We start from the raw sequence: 22,508 nt of genomic DNA, 5'->3' as shown, positions 1-22,508 counted from the left end.
TACACATCTGTCTATCGCCTCCTTTGAATTCCATGCTGTCACAGTTACCAGCCCTTTCAAGCTTAACATCCTTATCATTTATCGCCCTCCAGGTTCCCTCGGAGAGTTCATCAATGAGCTTGATGCCTTGATAAGCTCCTTTCCTGAGGACGGCTCACCTCTCACAGTTCTGGGCGACTTTAACCTCCCCACGTCTACCTTTGACTCCTCTCTGCCTCCTTCTTTCCACTCCTCTCCTCTTTTGACCTCACCCTCTCACCTTCCCCCTACTCACAAGGCAGGCAATACGCTCGACCTCATCTTTACTAGATGCTGTTCTTCCACTAACCTCATTGCAACTCCCTCCAAGTCTCCGACCACTACCTTGTATCCTTTTCCCTCTCGCTCTCATCCAACACCTCCCACACTGCCCCTACTCGGATGGTATCGCGCCGTCCCAACCTTCGCTCTCTCTCCCCCGCTACTCTCTCCTCTTCCATCCTATCATCTCTTCCCTCCGCTCAAACCTTCTCCAACCTATCTCCTGATTCTGCCTCCTCAAACCTCCTCTCCTCCCTCTCTGCATCCTTTGACTCTCTATCTCCCCTATCCTCCAGGCCGGCTCGGTCCTCCCCTCCCGCTCCGTGGCTCGATGACTCATTGCGAGCTCACAGAACAGGCCTCCGGGCAGCCGAGCGGAAATGGAGGAAAACTCGCCTCCCTGCGGACCTGGCATCCTTTCACTCCCTCCTCTCTACATTTTCCTCCTCTGTCTCTGCTGCTAAAGCCACTTTCTACCACGCTAAATTCCAAGCATCTGCCTCTAACCCTAGGAAGCTCTTTGCCACCTTCTCCTCCCTCCTGAATCCTCCTCCCCCCCCTCCTCCCTCTCTGCAGACGACTTCGTCAACCATTTTGAAAAGAAGGTCGACGACATCCGATCCTCGTTTGCTAAGTCAAACGACACCGCTGGTTCTGCTCACACTGCCCTACCCTGTGCTCTGACCTCTTTCTCCCCTCTCTCTCTCTCGCCCAACAACCTGCCCGCTTGACCCTATCCCCTCCCCTCTTCTCCAGACCATTTCCGGAGACCTTCTCCCTTACCTCACCTCGCTCATCAACTCATCACTGACCGCTGGCTACGTCCCTTCCGTCTTCAAGAGAGCAAGAGTTGCACCCCTTCTGAAAAAACCTACACTCGATCCCTCCGATGTCAACAATTACAGACCAGTATCCCTTCTTTCTTTTCTCTCCAAAACTCTTGAACGTGCCGTCCTTGGCCAGCTCTCCCGCTATCTCTCTCTGAATGACCTTCTTGATCCAAATCAGTCAGGTTTCAAGACTAGTCATTCAACTGAGACTGCTCTCCTCTGTATCACGGAGGCGCTCCGCACTGCTAAAGCTAACTCTCTCTCCTCTGCTCTCATCCTTCTAGATCTATCGGCTGCCTTCGATACTGTGAACCATCAGATCCTCCTCTCCACCCTCTCCGAGTTGGGCATCTCCGGCGCGGCCCACGCTTGGATTGCGTCCTACCTGACAGGTCGCTCCTACCAGGTGGCGTGGCGAGAATCTGTCTCCTCACCACGCGCTCTCACCACTGGTGTCCCCCAGGGCTCTGTGCTAGGCCCTCTCCTATTCTCGCTATACACCAAGTCACTTGGCTCTGTCATAACCTCACATGGTCTCTCCTATCATTGCTATGCAGACGACACACAACTAATCTTCTGTGACCAGGTGGCGAATCGCATCTCTGCATGTCTGGCAGACATATCAGTGTGGATGACGGATCACCACCTCAAGCTGAACCTCGGCAAGACGGAGCTGCTCTTCCTCCCGGGTAAGGACTGCCCGTTCCATGATCTCGCCATCACGGTTGACAACTCCATTGTGTCCTCCTCCCAGAGCGCTAAGAACCTTGGCGTGATCCTGGACAACACCCTGTCGTTCTCAACCAACATCAAGGCGGTGGCCCGTTCCTGTAGGTTCATGCTCTACAACATCCGCAGAGTACGACCCTGCCTCACACAGGAAGCGGCGCAGGTCCTAATCCAGGCACTTGTCATCTCCCGTCTGGATTACTGCAACTCGCTGTTGGCTGGGCTCCCTGCCTGTGCCATTAAACCCCTTCAACTCATCCAGAACGCCGCAGCCCGTCTGGTGTTCAACCTTCCCAAGTTCTCTCACGTCACCCCGCTCCTCCGTTCTCTCCACTGGCTTCCAGTTGAAGCTCGCATCCGCTACAAGACCATGGTGCTTGCCTACGGAGCTGTGAGGGGAACGGCACCTCAGTACCTCCAGGCTCTGATCAGGCCCTACACCCAAACAAGGGCACTGCGTTCATCCACCTCTGGCCTGCTCGCCTCCCTACCACTGAGGAAGTACAGCTCCCGCTCAGCCCAGTCAAAGCTGTTCGCTGCTCTGGCCCCCCAATGGTGGAACAAACTGCCTCACAACGCCAGGACAGCGGAGTCAATCACCACCTTCCGGAGACACCTGAAACCCCACCTCTTTAAGGAATACCTAGGATAGGATAAGTATTCCCTCCCCCCCCGCCCCTTTAAGATTTAGATGCACTATTGTAAAGTGACTGTTCCACTGGATGTCATAAGGTGAATGCACCAATTTGTAAGTCGCTCTGGATAAGAGCGTCTGCTAAATGACTTAAATGTAAATGTAATGTATATATATATATATATATATATATATATATATATATATATATATAACATGACATTTGTAATGTCTTTACTGTTTTGAAACTTCTGTATGTGTAATGTTTACTGTTAATTTTTGTTGTTTTTCACCTTATATATTCACTTTGTATGTTGTCTACCTCACTTGCTTTGGCAATGTTAACACATGTTTCCCATGCCAATAAAGCCCTTGAATTGAATTGAGAGAGAGATGGAGAGAGAGAAGAGAGATATGGAGGGAGAGAGTGAGAGAGATATGGAGAGAGAGAGAGAAGAGAGAGAGAGAGAAGAGAGATATGGAGGGAGAGAGTGAGAGAGATATGGAGAGAGAGAGAGAAAAGAGAGAGATATGGAGGGAAAGAGAAAAGAGAGATGGGGGGAGAGAAAAGAGAGATGGAGGGAGAGAGAGAAGAGAGCGATATGGAGGGAGAGAGAGAAAAGAGAGATATGGAGGGAGAGAGAGAAAAGAGATATGGAGGGGGAGAGAGAAAAGAGAGATATGGAGGGAGAGAGTGAGAGAGAAAAGAGAGATATGGAGGGAGAGAGTGAGAGAGAAAAGAGAGATATGGAGGGAGAGAGTGAGAGAGAAAAGAGAGATATGGAGGGAGAGAGTGAGAGAAAAGAGAAAGATATGGAGAGAGAGAGAGAAAATAGAGAGATATGAGGGAGAGAAAGGGAGAAAAGAGAGATATGGAGGGAGAGAAAAGAGATGGAGGGAGAGAAAAGAGATATGGAGGGAGAGAAAAGAGATATGGAGAGAGAGAGTGAGAGAAAAGAGAAAGATATGGAGAGAGAGAGAAAAGAGAGAGATATGAGGGAGAGAAAGCCACTTTCTACCACGCTAAATTCCAAGCATCTGCCTCTAACCCTAGGAAGCTCTTTGCCACCTTCTCCTCCCCCTCCTGAATCCTCCCCCCCTCCTCCCCTCTCTGCAGACGACTTCGTCAACCATTTTGAAAAGAAGGTCGACGACATCCGATCCTCGTTTGCTAAGTCAAACGACACTGCTGGTTCTGCTCACACTGCCCTACCCTGTGCTCTGACCTCTTTCTCCCCTCTCTCTCCAGATGAAATCTCGCATCTTGTGACGGCCGGCCGCCCAACAACCTGCCCGCTTGACCCTATCCCCTCCCCTCTTCTCCAGACCATTTCCGGAGACCTTCTCCCTTACCTCACCTCGCTCATCAACTCATCACTGACCGCTGGCTACGTCCCTTCCGTCTTCAAGAGAGCGAGAGTTGCACCCCTTCTGAAAAAACCTACACTCGATCCCTCCGATGTCAACAATTACAGACCAGTATCCCTTCTTTCTTTTCTCTCCAAAATTCTTGAACGTGCCGTCCTTGGCCAGCTCTCCCGCTATCTCTCTCTGAATGACCTTCTTGATCCAAATCAGTCAGGTTTCAAGTCTAGTCATTCAACTGAGACTGCTCTCCTCTGTATCACGGAGGCGCTCCACACTGCTAAAGCTAACTCTCTCTCCTCTGCTCTCATCCTTCTAGATCTATCGGCTGCCTTCGATACTGTGAACCATCAGATCCTCCTCTCCACCCTCTCCGAGTTGGGCATCTCCGGCGCGGCCCACGCTTGGATTGCGTCCTACCTGACAGGTCGCTCCTACCAGGTGGCGTGGCGAGAATCTGTCTCCTCACCACGCGCTCTCACCACTGGTGTCCCCCAGGGCTCTGTGCTAGGCCCTCTCCTATTCTCGCTATACACCAAGTCACTTGGCTCTGTCATAACCTCACATGGTCTCTCCTATCATTGCTATGCAGACGACACACAACTAATCTTCTGTGGCGAATCGCATCTCTGCATGTCTGGCAGACATATCAGTGTGGATGACGGATCACCACCTCAAGCTGAACCTCGGCAAGACGGAGCTGCTCTTCCTCCCGGGTAAGGACTGCCCGTTCCATGATCTCGCCATCACGGTTGACAACTCCATTGTGTCCTCCTCCCAGAGTGCTAAGAACCTTGGTGTGATCCTGGACAACACCCTGTCGTTCTCAACCAACATCAAGGCGGTGGCCCGTTCCTGTAGGTTCATGCTCTACAACATCCGCAGAGTACGACCCTGCCTCACACAGGAAGCGGCGCAGGTCCTAATCCAGGCACTTGTCATCTCCCGTCTGGATTACTGCAACTCGCTGTTGGCTGGGCTCCCTGCCTGTGCCATTAAACCCCTTCAACTCATCCAGAACGCCGCAGCCCGTCTGGTGTTCAACCTTCCCAAGTTCTCTCACGTCACCCCGCTCCTCCGTTCTCTCCACTGGCTTCCAGTTGAAGCTCGCATCCGCTACAAGACCATGGTGCTTGCCTACGGAGCTGTGAGGGGAACGGCACCTCAGTACCTCCAGGCTCTGATCAGGCCCTACACCCAAACAAGGGCACTGCGTTCATCCACCTCTGGCCTGCTCGCCTCCCTACCACTGAGGAAGTACAGCTCCCGCTCAGCCCAGTCAAAGCTGTTCGCTGCTCTGGCCCCCAATGGTGGAACAAACTCCCTCACGACGCCAGGATAGCGGAGTCAATCACCACCTTCCGGAGACACCTGAAACCCCACCTCTTTAAGGAATACCTAGGATAGGATAAGTATTCCCTCCCCCCGCCCCTTTAAGATTTAGATGCACTATTGTAAAGTGACTGTTCCACTGGATGTCATAAGGTGAATGCACCAATTTGTAAGTCGCTCTGGATAAGAGCGTCTGCTAAATGACTTAAATGTAAATGTAATGTAATGTATATATATATATATATATATATATATATATATATATATATATATATATATATATATATATATATATATATCATGACATTTGTAATGTCTTTACTGTTTTGAAACTTCTGTATGTGTAATGTTTCCTGTTCATTTTTGTTGTTTTTCACCTTATATATTCACTTTGTATGTTGTCTACCTCACTTGCTTTGGCAATGTTAACACATGTTTCCCATGCCAATAAAGCCCTTGAATTGAATTGAGAGAGAGATGGAGACAGAGAAGAGAGATATGGAGGGAGAGAGTGAGAGAGATATGGAGAGAGAGAGAGAAGAGAGAGAGAGAAGAGAGATATGGAGGGAGAGAGTGAGAGAGATATGGAGAGAGAGAGAGAAAAGAGAGAGATATGGAGGGAGAGAGAGAAAAGAGAGATATGGAGGGAGAGAAAAGAGAGATGGGGGGAGAGAAAAGAGAGATGGGGGGGAGAGAAAAAGAGATGGGAGGAGAGAGAGAAGAGAGCGATATGGAGGGAGAGAGAGAAAAGAGAGATATGGAGGGAGAGAGAGAAAAGAGAGATATGGAGGGAGAGAGTGAGAGAGAAAAGAGAGATATGGAGGGAGAGAGTGAGAGAGAAAAGAGAGATATGGAGGGAGAGAGTGAGAGAGAAAAGAGAGATATGGAGGGAGAGAGTGAGAGAAAAGAGAAAGATATGGAGAGAGAGAGAGAAAATAGAGAGATATGAGGGAGAGAAAGGGAGAAAAGAGAGATATGGAGGGAGAGAAAAGAGATATGGAGGGAGAGAGAAGAGAGATATGGAGGGAGAGAGAAGAGAGATATGGAGAGAGAGAGAAGAGAGATATGGAGAGAGAGAAAAGAGAGATATGGAGAGAGAGAAGAGAGATGGAGAGAGAGAAAAGAGAGATATGGAGGGAGAGAGTGAGAGAAAAGAGGAAGATATGGAGAGAGAGAGAAAAGAGAGAGATATGGAGAGAGAGAGAGAAGAGAGATATGGAGAGAGAGAGAGAGAAGAGAGATATGGAGAGAGAGAGAAAAAGAGAGATATGGAGGGAGAGAGTGAGAGAAAAGAAAGATATGGAGAGAGAGAGAGAAAAAAAGAGAGATATGAGGGAGAGAAAGGGAGAAAAGAGAGATATGGAGAGAGAGAAAAGAGATATGGAGGGAGAGAGAAGAGAGATATGGAGGGAGAGAGAAGAGAGATATGGAGAGAGAGAGAAGAGAGATATGGAGAGAGAGAAAAGAGAGATATGGAGAGAGAGAAGAGAGATGGAGAGAGAGAAAAGAGAGATATGGAGGGAGAGAGTGAGAGAAAAGAGAAGATATGGAGAGAGAGAGAAAAGAGAGAGATATGGAGAGAGAGAGAGAAGAGAGATATGGAGAGAGAGAGAGAAGAGAGATATGGAGAGAGAGAAAAGAGAGATATGGAGGGAGAGAGTGAGAGAAAAGAGAAAGATATGGAGAGAGAGAGAGAAAAGAGAGAGATATGAGGGAGAGAAAGGGAGAAAAGAGAGATATGGAGGGAGAGAAAGGGAGAAAAGAGAGATATGGAGAGAGAGAAGAGAGATATGGAGAGAGAGAAAAGAGAGAGATATGAGGGAGAGAAAGGGAGAAAAGAGAGATATGGAGAGAGAGAAAAGAGAGATATGGAGAGAGAGAAAAGAGATATGGAGAGAGAGAAGAGAGATATGGAGAGAGAGAAGAGAGATATGGAGAGAGAGAAGAGAGATATGGAGAGAGAGAGAGAGAGAAGAGAGATATGGAGAGAGAGAGAGAAAAGAGAGAGATATGAGGGAGAGAAAGGGAGAAAAGAGAGATATGGAGAGAGAGAAAAGAGAGATATGGAGAGAGAGAAAAGAGAGAGATATGAGGGAGAGAAAGGGAGAAAAGAGAGATATGGAGGGAGAGAAAAGAGATATGGAGGGAGAGAAAAGAGAGATATGGAGAGAGAGAGAAGAGAGATATGGAGAGAGAGAGAGAAATGGAGAGAGAGAGAGAAGAGAGATATGGAGAGAGAGAGAGATATGGAGAGAGAGAGAGAAGAGAGATATGGAGAGAGAGAGAAGTGAGAGATATGGAGAGAGAGAGAAGTGAGAGATATGGAGAGAGAGAGAGAGAGAGAGAGAGAAGAGAGATATGGAGGGAGAGAGAAAATATATATGGAGGGAGAGAGAGAAAAGAGAGAGAGCACGACTGGGTTAACACTGTGTGGTCCAGGTGACCGCAATGAGAGGCAATAGAGGGGTTTCCAAACCACATGAGCAAGGGCTTTGGACCCAAATGTGACCAGCATCACTGCTCCTATAGGCTGTTTATTAAACTCTGTCCATGCCACAACTGGCAGACTGAGAGTCTGACCAGACAACCAACAAAGTAATTATTCTACCACAGTCCCAGTACAGACTGCCACAGTCCCAGTACAGACTGCCACAGTCCATGTACAGACTGCCACAGTCCCAGTACAGACTGCCACAGTCCCAGTACAGACTGCCACAGTCCCAGTACAGACTGCCACAGTCCATGTACAGACTGCCACAGTCCATGTACAGACTGCCACAGTCCATGTACAGACTGCCACAGTCCATGTACAGACTGCCACAGTCCATGTACAGACTGCCACAGTCCCAGTACAGACTGCCACAGTCCCAGTACAGACTGCCACAGTCCCAGTACAGACTGCCACAGTCCCAGTACAGACTGCCACAGATCCAGTTACACTCCAGTCCTGTTACAGACCACGACAGATCGGTTCAGTCCAGTTCACTACAGTTCATTACAAATCACGACAGATTGGTCTAGTCCAGTTTAAGTCCAGTTCACTACAGTTCATTACAAATCACGACAGATTGGTCTAGTCCAGTTTAAGTCCAGTTCACTACAGTTCATTACAAATCACGACAGATTGGTCTAGTCCAGTTTAAGTCCAGTTCACTACAGTTCATTACAAATCACGACAGATTGGTCTAGTCCAGTTTAAGTCCAGTTCACTACAGACCACTATGGTTCAGTCCAGTCATGTCAAGTTTAAAAGTCCAGACCACTAAAGTAACACTACAGTCAACAGCGCCAGTCCACATGAGTCTGGAACCAGTACCTGGGTCCGGGTCTCTCCGGTGCCATGTGGTCAGGAAGGCCAGCTTCCTGGTTTTGGGTCCCTCCTCAGTCCTGAAACAAAATAGTTCCAACTTCCATCACATTCATGCATTCTTGGTTGTAGTTTTTATTGTTTACCATGTCAGCTGAAAAGTGCTCATCTAGGATCAGTTTTTCCTTTGAGATTATAATGAATAAGATTAGGGGCCTGAATAAAGATAGGGTGGGACCTGATCCTAGATCGGAGTCCTACTCTGAGACGCTTGATGCATACAGTCCCAGGTACCATTACAGTAGTTTGCCCCTTCCCCCAAGTCCTACCCCTTCCCCCAAGTCCTGCCCCTTCCCCCAAGTCCTACCCCTTCCCCCAAGTCCTACCCCTTTCCCCAAGTCCTACCCCTTTCCCCAAGTCCTGCCCCTTCCCCAAGTCCTACCCCTTCCCCCAAGTCCTACCCCTTCCCCCAAGTCCTGCCCCTTCCCCCAAGTCCTGCCCCTTCCCCCAAGTCCTGCCCCTTCCCCCAAGTCCTGCCCCTTCCCCCAAGTCCTACCCCTTCCCCCAAGTCCTGCCCCTTCCCCAAGTCCTGCCCCTTCCCCCAAGTCCTACCTCTACCATATTACCTTCATTAATCCATAGTACCCAACGTTGCTAACACCAAAACGTTATGGACTAGGGTAAGGAGGAAGAGAGGGTTAAAAATGGAACTAGGCCTTGAAGTGAGTGGAAAATATTAAAAGTAAGAGGTTAAGGCCGTGTCCAGAAACAACTACTAGGCTCTAGACACTTAAACCCCATCCAGAAACAACTCCTAGCCCCTAGACACTTAGAACCCATCCAGAAACAACTCCTATCCCATCAAATCAATCGAATTAAATCAAATCAAATGTATTTATAAAGCCCTTCTTACATCAGCTGATGTCACAAAGTGCTATACAGAAACGCAGCCTAAAACCCCAAACAGCAAGCAATGCAGGTGTAGAAGCATGGTGGCTAGCAAAACTCCCTAGAAAGGCCAAAACCTAGGAAGAAACCAAGAGAGGAACCAGGCTATGAGGGGTGACCAGTCCTCTTCTGGCTGTGCCGGGTGGAGATTATAACAGAACATGGCCAAGATGTTCAAATGTTCATAAATGACCAGCAGGGTCAAATAATAATAATCACAGTAGTTGTCGAGGGTGCAACAGGTCAGCACCTCAGGAGTAAATGTCAGTTGGCTTTTCATAGCCGATCATTGATAGTATCTCTACCACTCCTGCTGTCTCTAGAGAGTTGAAAACAGCAGGTCTGGGACAGGTAGCACGTCTGGTGAACAGGTCAGGGTTCCATAGCCACAGGCAGAACTCAGTATCTAGCACCTTTAGATCTACACAAGTTTCTAGGGGCTAGTAGTTGTTTCTGGACGTGGCCTAAGTGTGAGTGGTAAGATGTATGACCTTTCACCTACTTGCCCAGATGGTTCCTGGAGAGGTCAAGGGTTCTGAGCAGAGAGCATTTCCACTTGTTGGGTGCCGGGAGAGTGGAGATCTGATTCCTACACAGTCTGAGAGAGACCAGGGCCTGATGAAGAGAATGAGCGGGAGAGAGGGGAGGGAGAGAAAGATAGGGAGAGAAAGGGGAGAGGGGGAGGGAGAGAAAGATAGGGAGAGAAAGGGGAGAGGGGAAAGAGAGAGAAAGAGACAGTGTCACCAAAGCATGGCCTGTGGTCATGACAACTTAATTCACATGACAACCTAATTCACAACTTCATTCTAGTGTCCCCGTTTCCCTGTCTACCGTTGGCGTCACTCTCTCTCTTCACTCGCTCACTCTTCTGTTTCTCTTCCTCTATTATATTCCAATGAAACACCGCAAATGCCACTATAATCAACAATCTTGCATTACTCATTCCTTCACAAATATTTGGAAAATTGCTTCATAAAAGCCCAACGCATTCCTGAGGTAAATGTAACATTCCATGGTTCTCCTCGGAATTCAGGAACCTAAATTAAACTTAACATCCATTTCCATTCATTATTACTGTTACGCTAATATCTTTAAAACCTAATGAAGCGTACCGTGATTCATCGTACTAACCCTGAGAACAAGGTTGACGTTTTACGTATCCCTAACCAATTGTGTTTTTTTGTTAGTTTCTTTGAATTGTTTGTAACTTTTTAAACTTATTTTGTACATAATGTTGCCGCTACCATCTCTTATGACCGAAAATAACTTGTAGACATCAGGACTGTGATGACTCACCACACTATCAGAATCCTCTTTCTCCTTTAACAAGTCCAACCTGACGTGAATGACACACTGCTTTCCCGGGAACAGGCCCAGAGCCCCGTCATTTGCGTGAAGAGAAGGCGGAGAAAAAGGAGGGCGGGCTGCCTTCTGAGAATTAGTAGGCCATCGAATAAACCCCCACTTCCTTCCATTCTGCTAGCAAACGTGCAATCTTTGGAGAATAAATCGATGACCTATGCGGAAGATTAAACTACCTATGGGACATTCAAAACTGTAATATCTTATGCTTCACGGAGTCGTGGCTGAACGACAACATTATCAACATACAGCTGGCTGGTTATACGCTGTATCGGCAGCATAGAACAACGGCGTCTGGTAAGACCAGGGGCGGCGGACTATGTATTCTTGTAAATAGCTGGTGTACAATATATATTTTTGTATTTTTCGTAGCTGTCTAAATACCGCCACAGACTAACACACTAAGACTGTACTAAATGAGCTGTATTCCGCCATAAGCAAACAGGAAAACGCTCATCCAGAGGCGGCGGTCCTATTAGCCCGGGGACTTTAATGCAGGGAAACTTAAATCAGTCTTAACAAATTTCTATCAGCATGTTAAATATGCAACTAGAGGGAAAGAACAACAACAAAAAACACTCTGGACCACGTTTAGTCCACACACACATAGATGCATACATACAAAGCTCTCCTTCGCCCTCCATTTGGGAAATCTGACCATAATTCTATCCTCCCGATTCCTGCTTACAAGCAAAAATTAAAGCAGGAAGCACCAGTGACTCGATCAATAAAAAGTGGTCAGATGAAGCAGATACTAAGATACAGGTCTGTTTTGCTATCACAGACTGGAATATGTTCAGCGATTCCTCCGATGGCATTGAGGAGTACACCACATCAGTCAATGGCTTCATCAATAAGTGCATCGATGACGTCGTCCCCACAGTGACCATACATACATATCCCAACCAGAAGCCATGGATTCCCTGCAACATCCGCACTGAGCTAAAGGCTAGAGCTGCCGCTTTCAAGGGGAGGGACTCTAAGCTCATAAGAAATCCCACTATGCCCTCCGACGAACCATCAAAGAGGCAAAGCGTCAATACAGGACTAAGATCGTATCGTACTCCACCGGCTCTGACGCTCGTCGGATGTGGCAGGACTTGCAAACTATTACAGACTACAAAGGGAAGCACAGCCAAGAGCTACCCAGTGACATAAGCCTACCAGACGAGCTAACCTACTTCTATGCTCACTTCGAGGCAAATAACACTGAAACATGCACGAGAGCACCAGATGTTATGGAAGACTGTGTGATCACGCTCTCTGCAGCAGATTTGAGTAAGCCCTTTAAACAGGTCAACATTCACAAGGCCGCAGGGCCAGATGGATCACCAGGACGTGTACTGCAAGCATGCACTGACCAACTGGCAAGTGTCTTCACTGACATTTTCAACCTTTTCAACCTCTCCCTCTGTAATGCCAACATGTTTTAAGCAAACCACCATAGTCCCTGTGCCCCAAAACACAAAGGTAACCTGCCTAAATGACTACTGTCATGACGTGGCCCTCTTTGGGTATAGCGAGTACCATCCCCCTCTCTCTCACCACCTCTCTCTTCCCCCTACACCCAGGCTCTTATCTCAGGTCGTAAATTCCATGAGGAGACTCTTCCCCCCCAGCCATGCGGTATATAGAGAGTGTGTTCACAGTAGAACAAAGGAACTTCTTTTACCGCACAGAACTTGAGAACTGAACAATATCCCTGTTTTGGTGAATGTGTAAACGGTCGGTGGATAATCCAGCTACGACCGGTCCATTTTGTTTAATGTTTGTGACCTCATGAGAGACAATACAGCCACATTACCATAACTCTGTTAATACAAGAGTCTCCGTTATGGCCTCCCGGGTGGCGCAGTGCTACCAGAGACTCTGGGTTCGTGCCCAGACTCTGTCGCAACCGGCCGCGACCGGGAGGTCCGTGGGGCGATGCACAATTGGCCTAGCGTCGACCGAGTTAGGGAGGGTTTGGCCGGTAGGGATATCCTTGTCTCATCGCGCACCAGCCACTCCCGTGGCGGGTCAGGCACAGTGTGCGCTAACCAAGGTTGCCAGATGCACAGTGTTTCCTCTGACACATTAGTGCGGCTGGCTTCCGGGTTGGATGCGCGCTGTGTTAAGAAGCAGTGCTTGTTGGGTTGTGTATCGGAGGACGCATGACTTTCGACCTTCGTCTCTCCCGAGCCCATACGGGAGTTGTAGCGATGAGACAAGATAGTAGCTACTAAAACAATTGGATACCACGAAATTGGGGAGAAAAGGGGGGGGTAAAATTGTACAAAATAAAATAAAAATATGAAAAAATACGAAACTATTTGTGAAATTATGTGATGTGATTTTAAACTGTTTAATGGACGATTCCAACAGAGATCCCGACGACACACAGAGTAAATATATATATTGATTGCAACTATTCCCGAATGATTAAGCGTTCATGTGCAAAGGATTAGCATTTCAATTATAATAATTATCAACTGTGTTGTGACTCTGGTCTTTCCCGGCCTTCTCAGTCCACACCCACTTCCCTTAACCAACCAAGCTGCCATATCGGTTTAGCCCACTAGGGAACATTCCCTATCATTTCCTTATAACCATCTACTGTTTATTTGTTTGTTTGTTTGTGCATTTCTGTGATTATTTAGTTAGTTAGTAAATAAATGATTAAGACAATTGATGCATGGATGATTCATAGTGAAGGCTGGGTTCGTACAGAACAATTTACGACGTTTGGAATGAGACTAATGAGGTAAAGAATAATTCATTCATTAGAAGAGCAATTGATCAGATATTAAAATATCTAAAAATGTATATATACATTTGTAATCTGAAAATTTTCCTTGGTGCCCGACTTGCTAGTTAATTACATTTACATGAGTAGCTTAATCACATATTAATAATTACAGAGAATTGATTTGATAAAATAACAGTCTTCAATTTAATAATGCCAAAGACACGACACTACCGACCCGTAGGACTCACGTCTGTAGACCTGAAGTGCTTTGAAAGGCTGGTCATGGCTCACATTCTATTGTGTTATTGACTGTACATTTGTTTATGTGTAACTCTGTGTTGTTGTTTTTTTCGCACTGCTTTGCTTTATCTTGTCCAGGTCGGAGAAGTAAATGAGAACTTATTCTCAACTGGCCACCTGGTTAAATAAAGGTCAAATTAAAAAAAAGAAACATCAACCCCTTTATCCCAGAAACCCGAGACCCACTCCAATTTGCATACCGCCCCAACAGATCCACAGACGATGCAATCTCTATTGCATTTCACACTGCCCTTTCCCACCTGGACAAAAGGAACACCTATGTGAGAATGCTATTCATTGACTACACCTCAGCGTTCAACACCATAGTGTCCTCAAAGCTCATCAATAAGCTAAGAACCCTGAGACTAAACACCTCCCTCTGCACCTGGATCCCCTCCTGTACTCCCTGTTCACTCATGACTGCAGTGGTAGGACTGATCACCGACGAGACAGCCTATAGGGAGGAGGTCAGAGACCTAGCCATGTGGTGCCAGGACAACAACAGTGGTAGGCCTGATCACCGACGAGACAGCCTATAGGGAGGAGGTCAGAGACCTAGCCATGTGGTGCCAGGACAACAACAGTGGTAGGCCTGATCACCGACGAGACAGCCTATAGGGAGGAGGTCAGAGACCTAGCCATGTGGTGCCAGGACAACAACAGTGGTAGGCCTGATCACCGACGAGACAGCCTATAGGGAGGAGGTCAGAGACCTAGCCGTGTGGTGCCAGGACAACAACCTCTTCCTCAACGTGATCGATGCAAAGGAGATGATTGTGGACTACAGGAAAAAGAGGACCGATCACGCCCCCATTCTCATCGAAGGGGCTGTAGTGGAGCAGGTTGAGAGCGTCATGTCCCTTGGTGTCCACATCAACAACAAACTAACATGGCCCGAGCACATCAAGATAGTCATGAAGAGGACACATCACCAACAAACTAACATGGCCCGAGCACATCAAGACAGTCATGAAGAGGACACATCACCAACAAACTAACATGGCCTGAGCACATCAAGACAGTCATGAAGAGGACACATCACCAACACACTAACATGGCCTGAGCACATCAAGACAGTCATGAAGAGGACACATCACCAACACAAGACAGTAACATGGCCTGAGCACATCAAGACAGTCATGAAGAGGACACATCACCAACAAACTAACATGGCCTGAGCACATCAAGACAGTCATGAAGAGGACACATCACCAACAAACTAACATGGCCTGAGCACATCAAGACAGTCATGAAGAGGACACATCACCAACAAACTAACATGGCCTGAGCACATCAAGACAGTCGTGAAAAGGGCACAACAAAACCTATTCCACCTCAGGAGACTGAAATGATTTGGCATGGGTCCTCCGATCCTCAAAAGATTCCACAGCTGCATCACTGCCTGGTATGGTAACTCCCCGGCCTCCAACCGCAAGGCACCACAGATGGTAGTGCCTACGGCCCAGTACACCACTGGGGCCAGGCTTCCTGCCATCCAGGACCTATACCAGGCGGTGTCAGAGGAAGGCCCTAAAAATAGTCAAAGACTCCAGTCACCCTAGTCATAGATTATTCTCTCTGCTTCCGCACAGCAAGCGGTACCAGAGCACCAAGTCTTGGTCCAAGAGGCTTCTAAACAGCTTCTACCCCCAAGACTCCTGAACATCTAATCAAATGGTCACGCAGACTATTTGCATTGCCCCCCCCCCTTTACACCACTGCTATTGTTATCAACTATGCATAGTCACTTTAATAACTCTACCTACATGTATATATTACCTCAACTAACCGGTGCCCCCGCACATTGACTCTGTACCAGTACACCCCTGTATATAGCCTCGCTATTGTTTTTACTGCTGCTCTTTAATTACTTGTTACTTATTTCTTATTCATTTTTTAAAACTTCATTGTTGGTTAGGGGCTCGTAAGTAAGCATTTCACTGTAAGGTGAAATGTTGTATTCGGCAGCATGTGACTAGTCAAATTTGATTTTGATTTGATTTGAATCATTGTTTCAGTTGGGGTTCACTGACTGCAGAGTAGTACAGCAGTGCCACCTTGAGGTCATTGGGTAAACTACAGGTTTAATACAGAAATCCTCATCTTCTGAGTGGTTACTTTTTAAATATATTTTTTTACCTTTATTTAACTAGGCAAGTTAGTTAAGAACAAATTCTTATTTTCAATGACGGCCTAGGAACAGTGGGTTAGCTGCCTGTTCAGGGGCAGAACGACTGGCCCAAATACAGTAAAGCTTATGGAGGTTTAGGGAAGCTTATTTAGGTTAGAGCCATCAAGTCAACAAATCCAATGTTTCTAGCCAGGCCCAAACAGAATCAGCCATGAACTACCACGTAGGAAGCACTGCTCACAGTGTTGTTAAGCTGCTTTGGCCTAGGCTTTAGCTCAGTGGGCTAACAGGGTTTCGAGTTGCACATAATAGCCCAGGTATTGAACCTGTGATATGTACAGCTCAGACTGCCCAAATATTGAACCTGAATTACATGTGCAACTCAAAACCCTGTTAGCCCAGTGAGCTGAAGCCTAAGCCAAACAATGCTAGTGCTATTCATCCTTACCTCCAGCTGGAATATATAGGAGGGCAGCTCCTTGATGACGTTGTCTGAGAAGTCCACCTCCTGCAGCTGAGTTCTCCAGAAGATGGAGATGGTATTGGGTAGATTCTCGATGGCGTTGGATGAGGCTCGACAGTGCTTCTACAGAGGGGGAAACACCAATCAATGACTCACATCATCCAGAAGATGGAGATGGTATTGGGAAGATTCTCGATGGCGTTGGATGAGGCTCGACAGTGCTTCTACAGAGGGGGAAACACCAATCAATGACTCACATCATCCAGAAGATGTTTCAAAACCATCACTCAAGTTCTGACTACAAGAGGGCAAAGGAGGTGGTGAAGCGTCGCGGAGAGGAGTCTGTATGATTTAAATGACATGACCACTTTCCATTTCAATACCTAGTACCTTCTTGCCTCTACGCCAACGATGGTCACAAATCTATAAGGACTGGATAGGTGTAAGCAACTAGTATGATGGTTCTACCCAGCTCTCCATTGGAGCTTCCACCATATTCCTTTCACCAATCCAGTCCTTTCAGAACTGAGCATTTAAAAAGGGGACAGGAGATACAGGAAGGTGCTAGGGAACCAAAAGGAACCAGGCCCTAGTTTATTCCTACCAGGGGAACCATAGAGATACAATGAATATATATCTTTGAGAAGAACACTAAACAGGGTAGGATCTAAAAGAAGGTGCTAGGGTTCCAAATGGAACAAGGCCGTAGTGTCTAGTGTAGTGTCTGCCTACCAGAGGGCAGGCCCATGGGTCAGGGAAGCTGGTGAGTCTGTTCCGGCAGACTTTGAGGGAAGTGAGCGATTTGAAAGAGTGAAGAACAGCAGAGGAAAGACTGGTCAGACAGTTGTCAGACACATCCAGCTCCTCCAGCTTACGCAGACCGATCCAGTTAGTACCTGAGGAGGAGCAGAAGAGGACAATCAATTCATTCATCAATCTTCATTTGTAGAAACCAAAACATTTTGTACAAGGTAGCAATACAATGTGCTTCACATTAACAAATAAAGACAAAATAGATAGCAGAGAAACTATTTGAGATCAGAATAAAATCCTAAGAACCCTTCTAAGAACATACTGATATACATTTGTGACAAAGAGCAAAGGCCACTCTGACATGCGGTGGATCATACCATTAGGAATGTCAAACAGGGAGGTGAGCTTGTTCTTAGCAGCAGAGAGCCTCTGGACTCTGGTGAGATGGAGCAGTCCGGACGGCAAGCTGGTCAACTCATTCTGAGACAGATTCACCTGGCGAAGTCTACAGTAGGACAGGAGCAGAGAACGATCACACACACACACGTCAAGATGAAGTGAGATGCTGAGGTTAACAATACAACAGAGATCAGCAGAACAGCAGACTACAGATATTAGATACACAGAGTGGACAAAACATGAAGAACTCTTTCCATGGCAGACTGACCAGGTGAACCCAGGAGAAAGATATGGTCCCTTATTGATCCATTTCATTTAAGTGTAGATGAAGGGGAGGAGACAGGTTAAAGAAGGATCTTTAAGCCTTGAGACAGTTGAGAGATGGAGTGTGTTTGTGTGCCATTCAGAGGGTGACTGGGCAAGACATAACATGTAAGTGCCTTTGAACAGGATATGTAGTAGATGTCAGGCACACTGGTTTGTGTCAAAAACTGCAACGCTTCTGGGTATTTCATGCTCAACAGTTTCCCATGTGTATCAGGAAGGGTCCACCACCCAAAGGACATCCAACTAGACACAACTGTGGGAAGCATGAGTCAACATGGACCAGCATCCTTGTGGAACGACACCTTGTAGAGTCCATGTTCCACAACGAAAAGGGAGGGTGCAACTCCATATTAGGAATGTGTTCCTAATGTTTGGTATAGTCAGTGTAAATGTGTGTGTACACTGTACACACTGCAGTGAACCTGTTTAACTAGAATAGTAAACTAACAAAACAACCAACTGGGGACATTTTGTTAGTCAAATGCTATTTCTAGGGTGTTTAAGGTTAAGTTTAGGGTTAGCAGCTAGGTTAAGGGTTAAGGTTAGGTTTAGGTTTCGCAGCTCGGTTAAAGGTTAAGGTTAAGTTTAGGGTTAGGGTTAGCAGCTAGGTTAAGGGTTAAGGTTAGCTTTAGGTTTAGGGTTAGCAGCTAGGTTAAGGGTTAAGGTTAGCTTTAGGTTTAGGGTTAGCAGCTAGGTTAAGGGTTAAGGTTAGCTTTAGGTTTAGGGTTAGCAGCTAGGTTAAGGGTTAAGGTTAGCTTTAGGTTTAGGGTTAGCAGCTAGGTTAAGGGTTAAGGTTAGCTTTAGGTTTAGGGTTAGCAGCTAGGTTAAGGGTTAAGGTTAGGTTTTCAGGTTAGGGAAAATAGTATTTTGAATGGGACTGAATTGTGTGTTCCCACAAGGGGGTTGTGTGTGTGTGTGCGCTAGGGCTGGCTGATATATGAAACCTCTCGCTTCCCCTCTTTACACACACAGACCAAGCCCCTCTCCCTGCCACTCACAACAAAAAAATACTAAAAATCACTTCTTCTCTGACAAGCAGTTTCAACTCGCTATTTGTGTTTGAGGTTTGGTCCAACAGAATGGGTCGTATGGACACTGAAACACATTGAGACATTATTTTACTGAAATGGAGGAGATGTTAACCTGGAGACTGAAACACATTGAGACATTATTTTACTGTAATGGAGGAGATGTTAACCTGGAGACTGAAACACATTGAGACATTATTTTACTGTAATGGAGGAGATGTTAACCTGGAGATTGAAACACATTGAGACATTATTTTACTGTAATGGAGGAGACGTTAACCTGGAGACTGAAACACATTGAGACATTATTTTACTGTAATGGAGGAGATGTTAACCTGGAGACTGAAACACATTGAGACATTATTTTACTGTAATGGAGGAGATGTTAACCTGGAGACTGAAACACATTGAGACATTATTTTACTGTAATGGAGAAGATGTTAACCTGGAGACTGAAACATATTGAGACATTATTTTACTGTAATGGAGGAGATGTTAACCTGGAGACTGAAACACATTGAGACATTATTTTACTGTAATGGAGGAGATGTTAACCTGGAGACTGAAACACATTGAGACATTATTTTACTGAAATGGAGGAGATGTTAACCTGGAGACTGAAACACATTGAGACATTATTTTACTGTAATGGAGGAGATGTTAACCTGTTAGACATTATTTTACTGTAATGGAGACGTTAACCTAGAAAAACACATTGAGACATTATTTTACTGTAATGGAGACGTTAACCTGTAAACACATTGAGACATTATTTTACTGTAATGGAGGAGATGTTAACCTGGAGACTGAAACACATTGGGACATTATTTTACTGTAATGGAGGAGACGTTAACCCGGAGACTGAAACACATTGAGACATTATTTTACTGTAATGGAGGAGATGTTAACCTGGAGACTGAAACACATTGAGACATTATTTTACTGTAATGGAGGAGACGTTAACCTGGAGACTGAAACACATTGGGACATTATTTTACTGTAATGGAGGAGACGTTAACCCGGAGACTGAAACACATTGAGACATTATTTTACTGTAATGGAGGAGACGTTAACCCGGAGACTGAAACACATTGAGACATTATTTTACTGTAATGGAGGAGATGTTAACCTGGAGACTGAAACACATTGAGACATTATTTTACTGTAATGGAGGAGACATTAAACACACATTTTATTATTTTACTGTAATGGAGGAGACGTTAAGCTGGAGACTGAAACACATTGAGACATTATTTTACTGTAATGGAGGAGACGTTAACCTGGAAACTGAAACATATTGAGACATTATTTTACTGTAATGGAGGAGATGTTAACCTGGAGACTGAAACACATTGAGACATTATTTTACTGTAATGGAGACGTTAACCTAGAGACTGAAACACATTGAGACATTATTTGACTGTAATGGAGGAGATGTTAACCTGGAGACTGAAACACATTGGGACATTATTTTACTGTAATGTAGGAGACGTTAACCCGGAGACTGAAACACATTGAGACATTATTTTACTGTAATGGAGGAGATGTTAACCTGGAGACTGAAACACATTGGGACATTATTTTACTGTAATGTAGGAGACGTTAACCCGGAGACTGAAACACATTGAGACATTATTTTACTGTAATGGAGGAGATGTTAACCTGGAGACTGAAACATATTGAGACATTATTTTACTGTAATGGAGGAGACGTTAACCCGGAGACTGAAACACATTGAGACATTATTTTACTGTAATGGAGGAGACGTTAACCTGGAAACTGAAACATATTGAGACATTATTTTACTGTAATGGAGGAGACGTTAACCTGGAGACTGAAACACATTGAGACATTATTTTACTGTAATGGAGGAGATGTTAACCTGGAGACTGAAACACATTGAGACATTATTTTACTGTAATGGAGGAGACGTTAACCTGGAGACTGAAACACATTGAGACATTATTTTACTGTAATGGAGGAGACGTTAACCTGGAGACTGAAACACACATTTATATTATTTTACTGTAATGGAGGAGACGTTAAGCTGGAGACTGAAACACATTGAGACATTATTTTACTGTAATGGAGGAGACGTTAACCTGGAAACTGAAACATATTGAGACATTATTTTACTGTAATGGAGGAGACGTTAACCTGGAGACTGAAACACATTGAGACATTATTTTACTGTAATGGAGGAGATGTTAACCTGGAGACTGAAACATATTGAGACATTATTTTACTGTAATGGAGGAGACGTTAACCTGGAGACTGAAACATATTGAGACATTATTTTACTGTAATGGAGGAGATGTTAACCTGGAGACTGAAACATATTGAGACATTATTTTACTGTAATGGAGGAGACGTTAACCTGGAGACTGAAACACATTGAGACATTATTTTACTGTAATGGAGGAGATGTTAACCTGGAGACTGAAACACATTGGGACATTATTTTACTGTAATGGAGGAGACGTTAACCTGGAGACTGAAACACATTGAGACATTATTTTACTGTAATGGAGGAGATGTTAACCTGGAGACTGAAACACATTGAGACATTATTTTACTGTAATGGAGGAGATGTTAACCTGGAGACTGAAACACATTGAGACATTATTTTACTGTAATGGAGACGTTAACCTGGAGACTGTTGAGACATTATTTTACTGTAATGGAGAGATGTTAACCTGAAAAACACATTGAGACATTATTTTACTGTAATGGAGGAGACGTTAACCTGGAGACTGAAACACACATTTATATTATTTTACTGTAATGGAGGAGACGTTAAGCTGGAGACTGAAACACATTGAGACATTATTTTACTGTAATGGAGGAGACGTTAACCTGGAAACTGAAACATATTGAGACATTATTTTACTGTAATGGAGGAGATGTTAACCTGGAGACTGAAACACATTGAGACATTATTTTACTGTAATGGAGACGTTAACCTGGAGACTGAAACACATTGAGACATTATTTGACTGTAATGGAGGAGATGTTAACCTGGAGACTGAAACACATTGAGACATTATTTTACTGTAATGGAGGAGACGTTAACCTGGAGACTGAAACACATTGAGACATTATTTTACTGTAATGGAGGAGACGTTAACCTGGAGACTGAAACACATTTATATTATTTTACTGTAATGGAGGAGACATTTGAGACATTTTTTACTGTAATGGAGGAGACGTTAACCTGGAAACTGAAACATATTGAGACATTATTTTACTGTAATGGAGAGACGTTAACCTGAGACTGAAACACATTGAGACATTATTTTACTGTAATGGAGGAGATGTTAACCTGGAGACTGAAACATATTGAGACATTATTTTACTGTAATGGAGGAGACGTTAACCTGGAGACTGAAACATATTGAGACATTATTTTACTGTAATGGAGGAGATGTTAACCTGGAGACTGAAACATATTGAGACATTATTTTACTGTAATGGAGGAGACGTTAACCTGGAGACTGAAACACATTGAGACATTATTTTACTGTAATGGAGAGATGTTAACCTGACTGAACACATTGAGACATTATTTTACT

General features: G+C 45.3%; 1 protein-coding gene across 1 annotated transcript in view; it reads right to left on the bottom strand.

Annotated features, from left to right (window-relative positions):
- lrrk1 (leucine-rich repeat kinase 1) overlaps positions 1 to 22,508 on the bottom strand; it is a gene marked incomplete at its 3' end in the record, with an annotated part of 70,637 nt that overhangs the window by 16,817 nt on the left and 31,312 nt on the right. The window contains 5 exon segments of the mRNA XM_046338116.1: positions 8,507 to 8,577; positions 9,948 to 10,060; positions 16,415 to 16,552; positions 17,162 to 17,325; positions 17,560 to 17,687. Of these exon segments, the coding sequence (XP_046194072.1) occupies positions 8,507 to 8,577; positions 9,948 to 10,060; positions 16,415 to 16,552; positions 17,162 to 17,325; positions 17,560 to 17,687 (614 nt within the window).

The sequence above is a fragment of the Oncorhynchus gorbuscha genome, unplaced genomic scaffold (assembly GCF_021184085.1).
Source record: "Oncorhynchus gorbuscha isolate QuinsamMale2020 ecotype Even-year unplaced genomic scaffold, OgorEven_v1.0 Un_scaffold_1734, whole genome shotgun sequence".
NCBI classification, from domain to species: Eukaryota; Metazoa; Chordata; class Actinopteri; order Salmoniformes; family Salmonidae; genus Oncorhynchus; species Oncorhynchus gorbuscha.
Note: the sequence above shows the minus strand (reverse complement) of the source record. Positions and strands in the feature narration are given on the sequence as shown.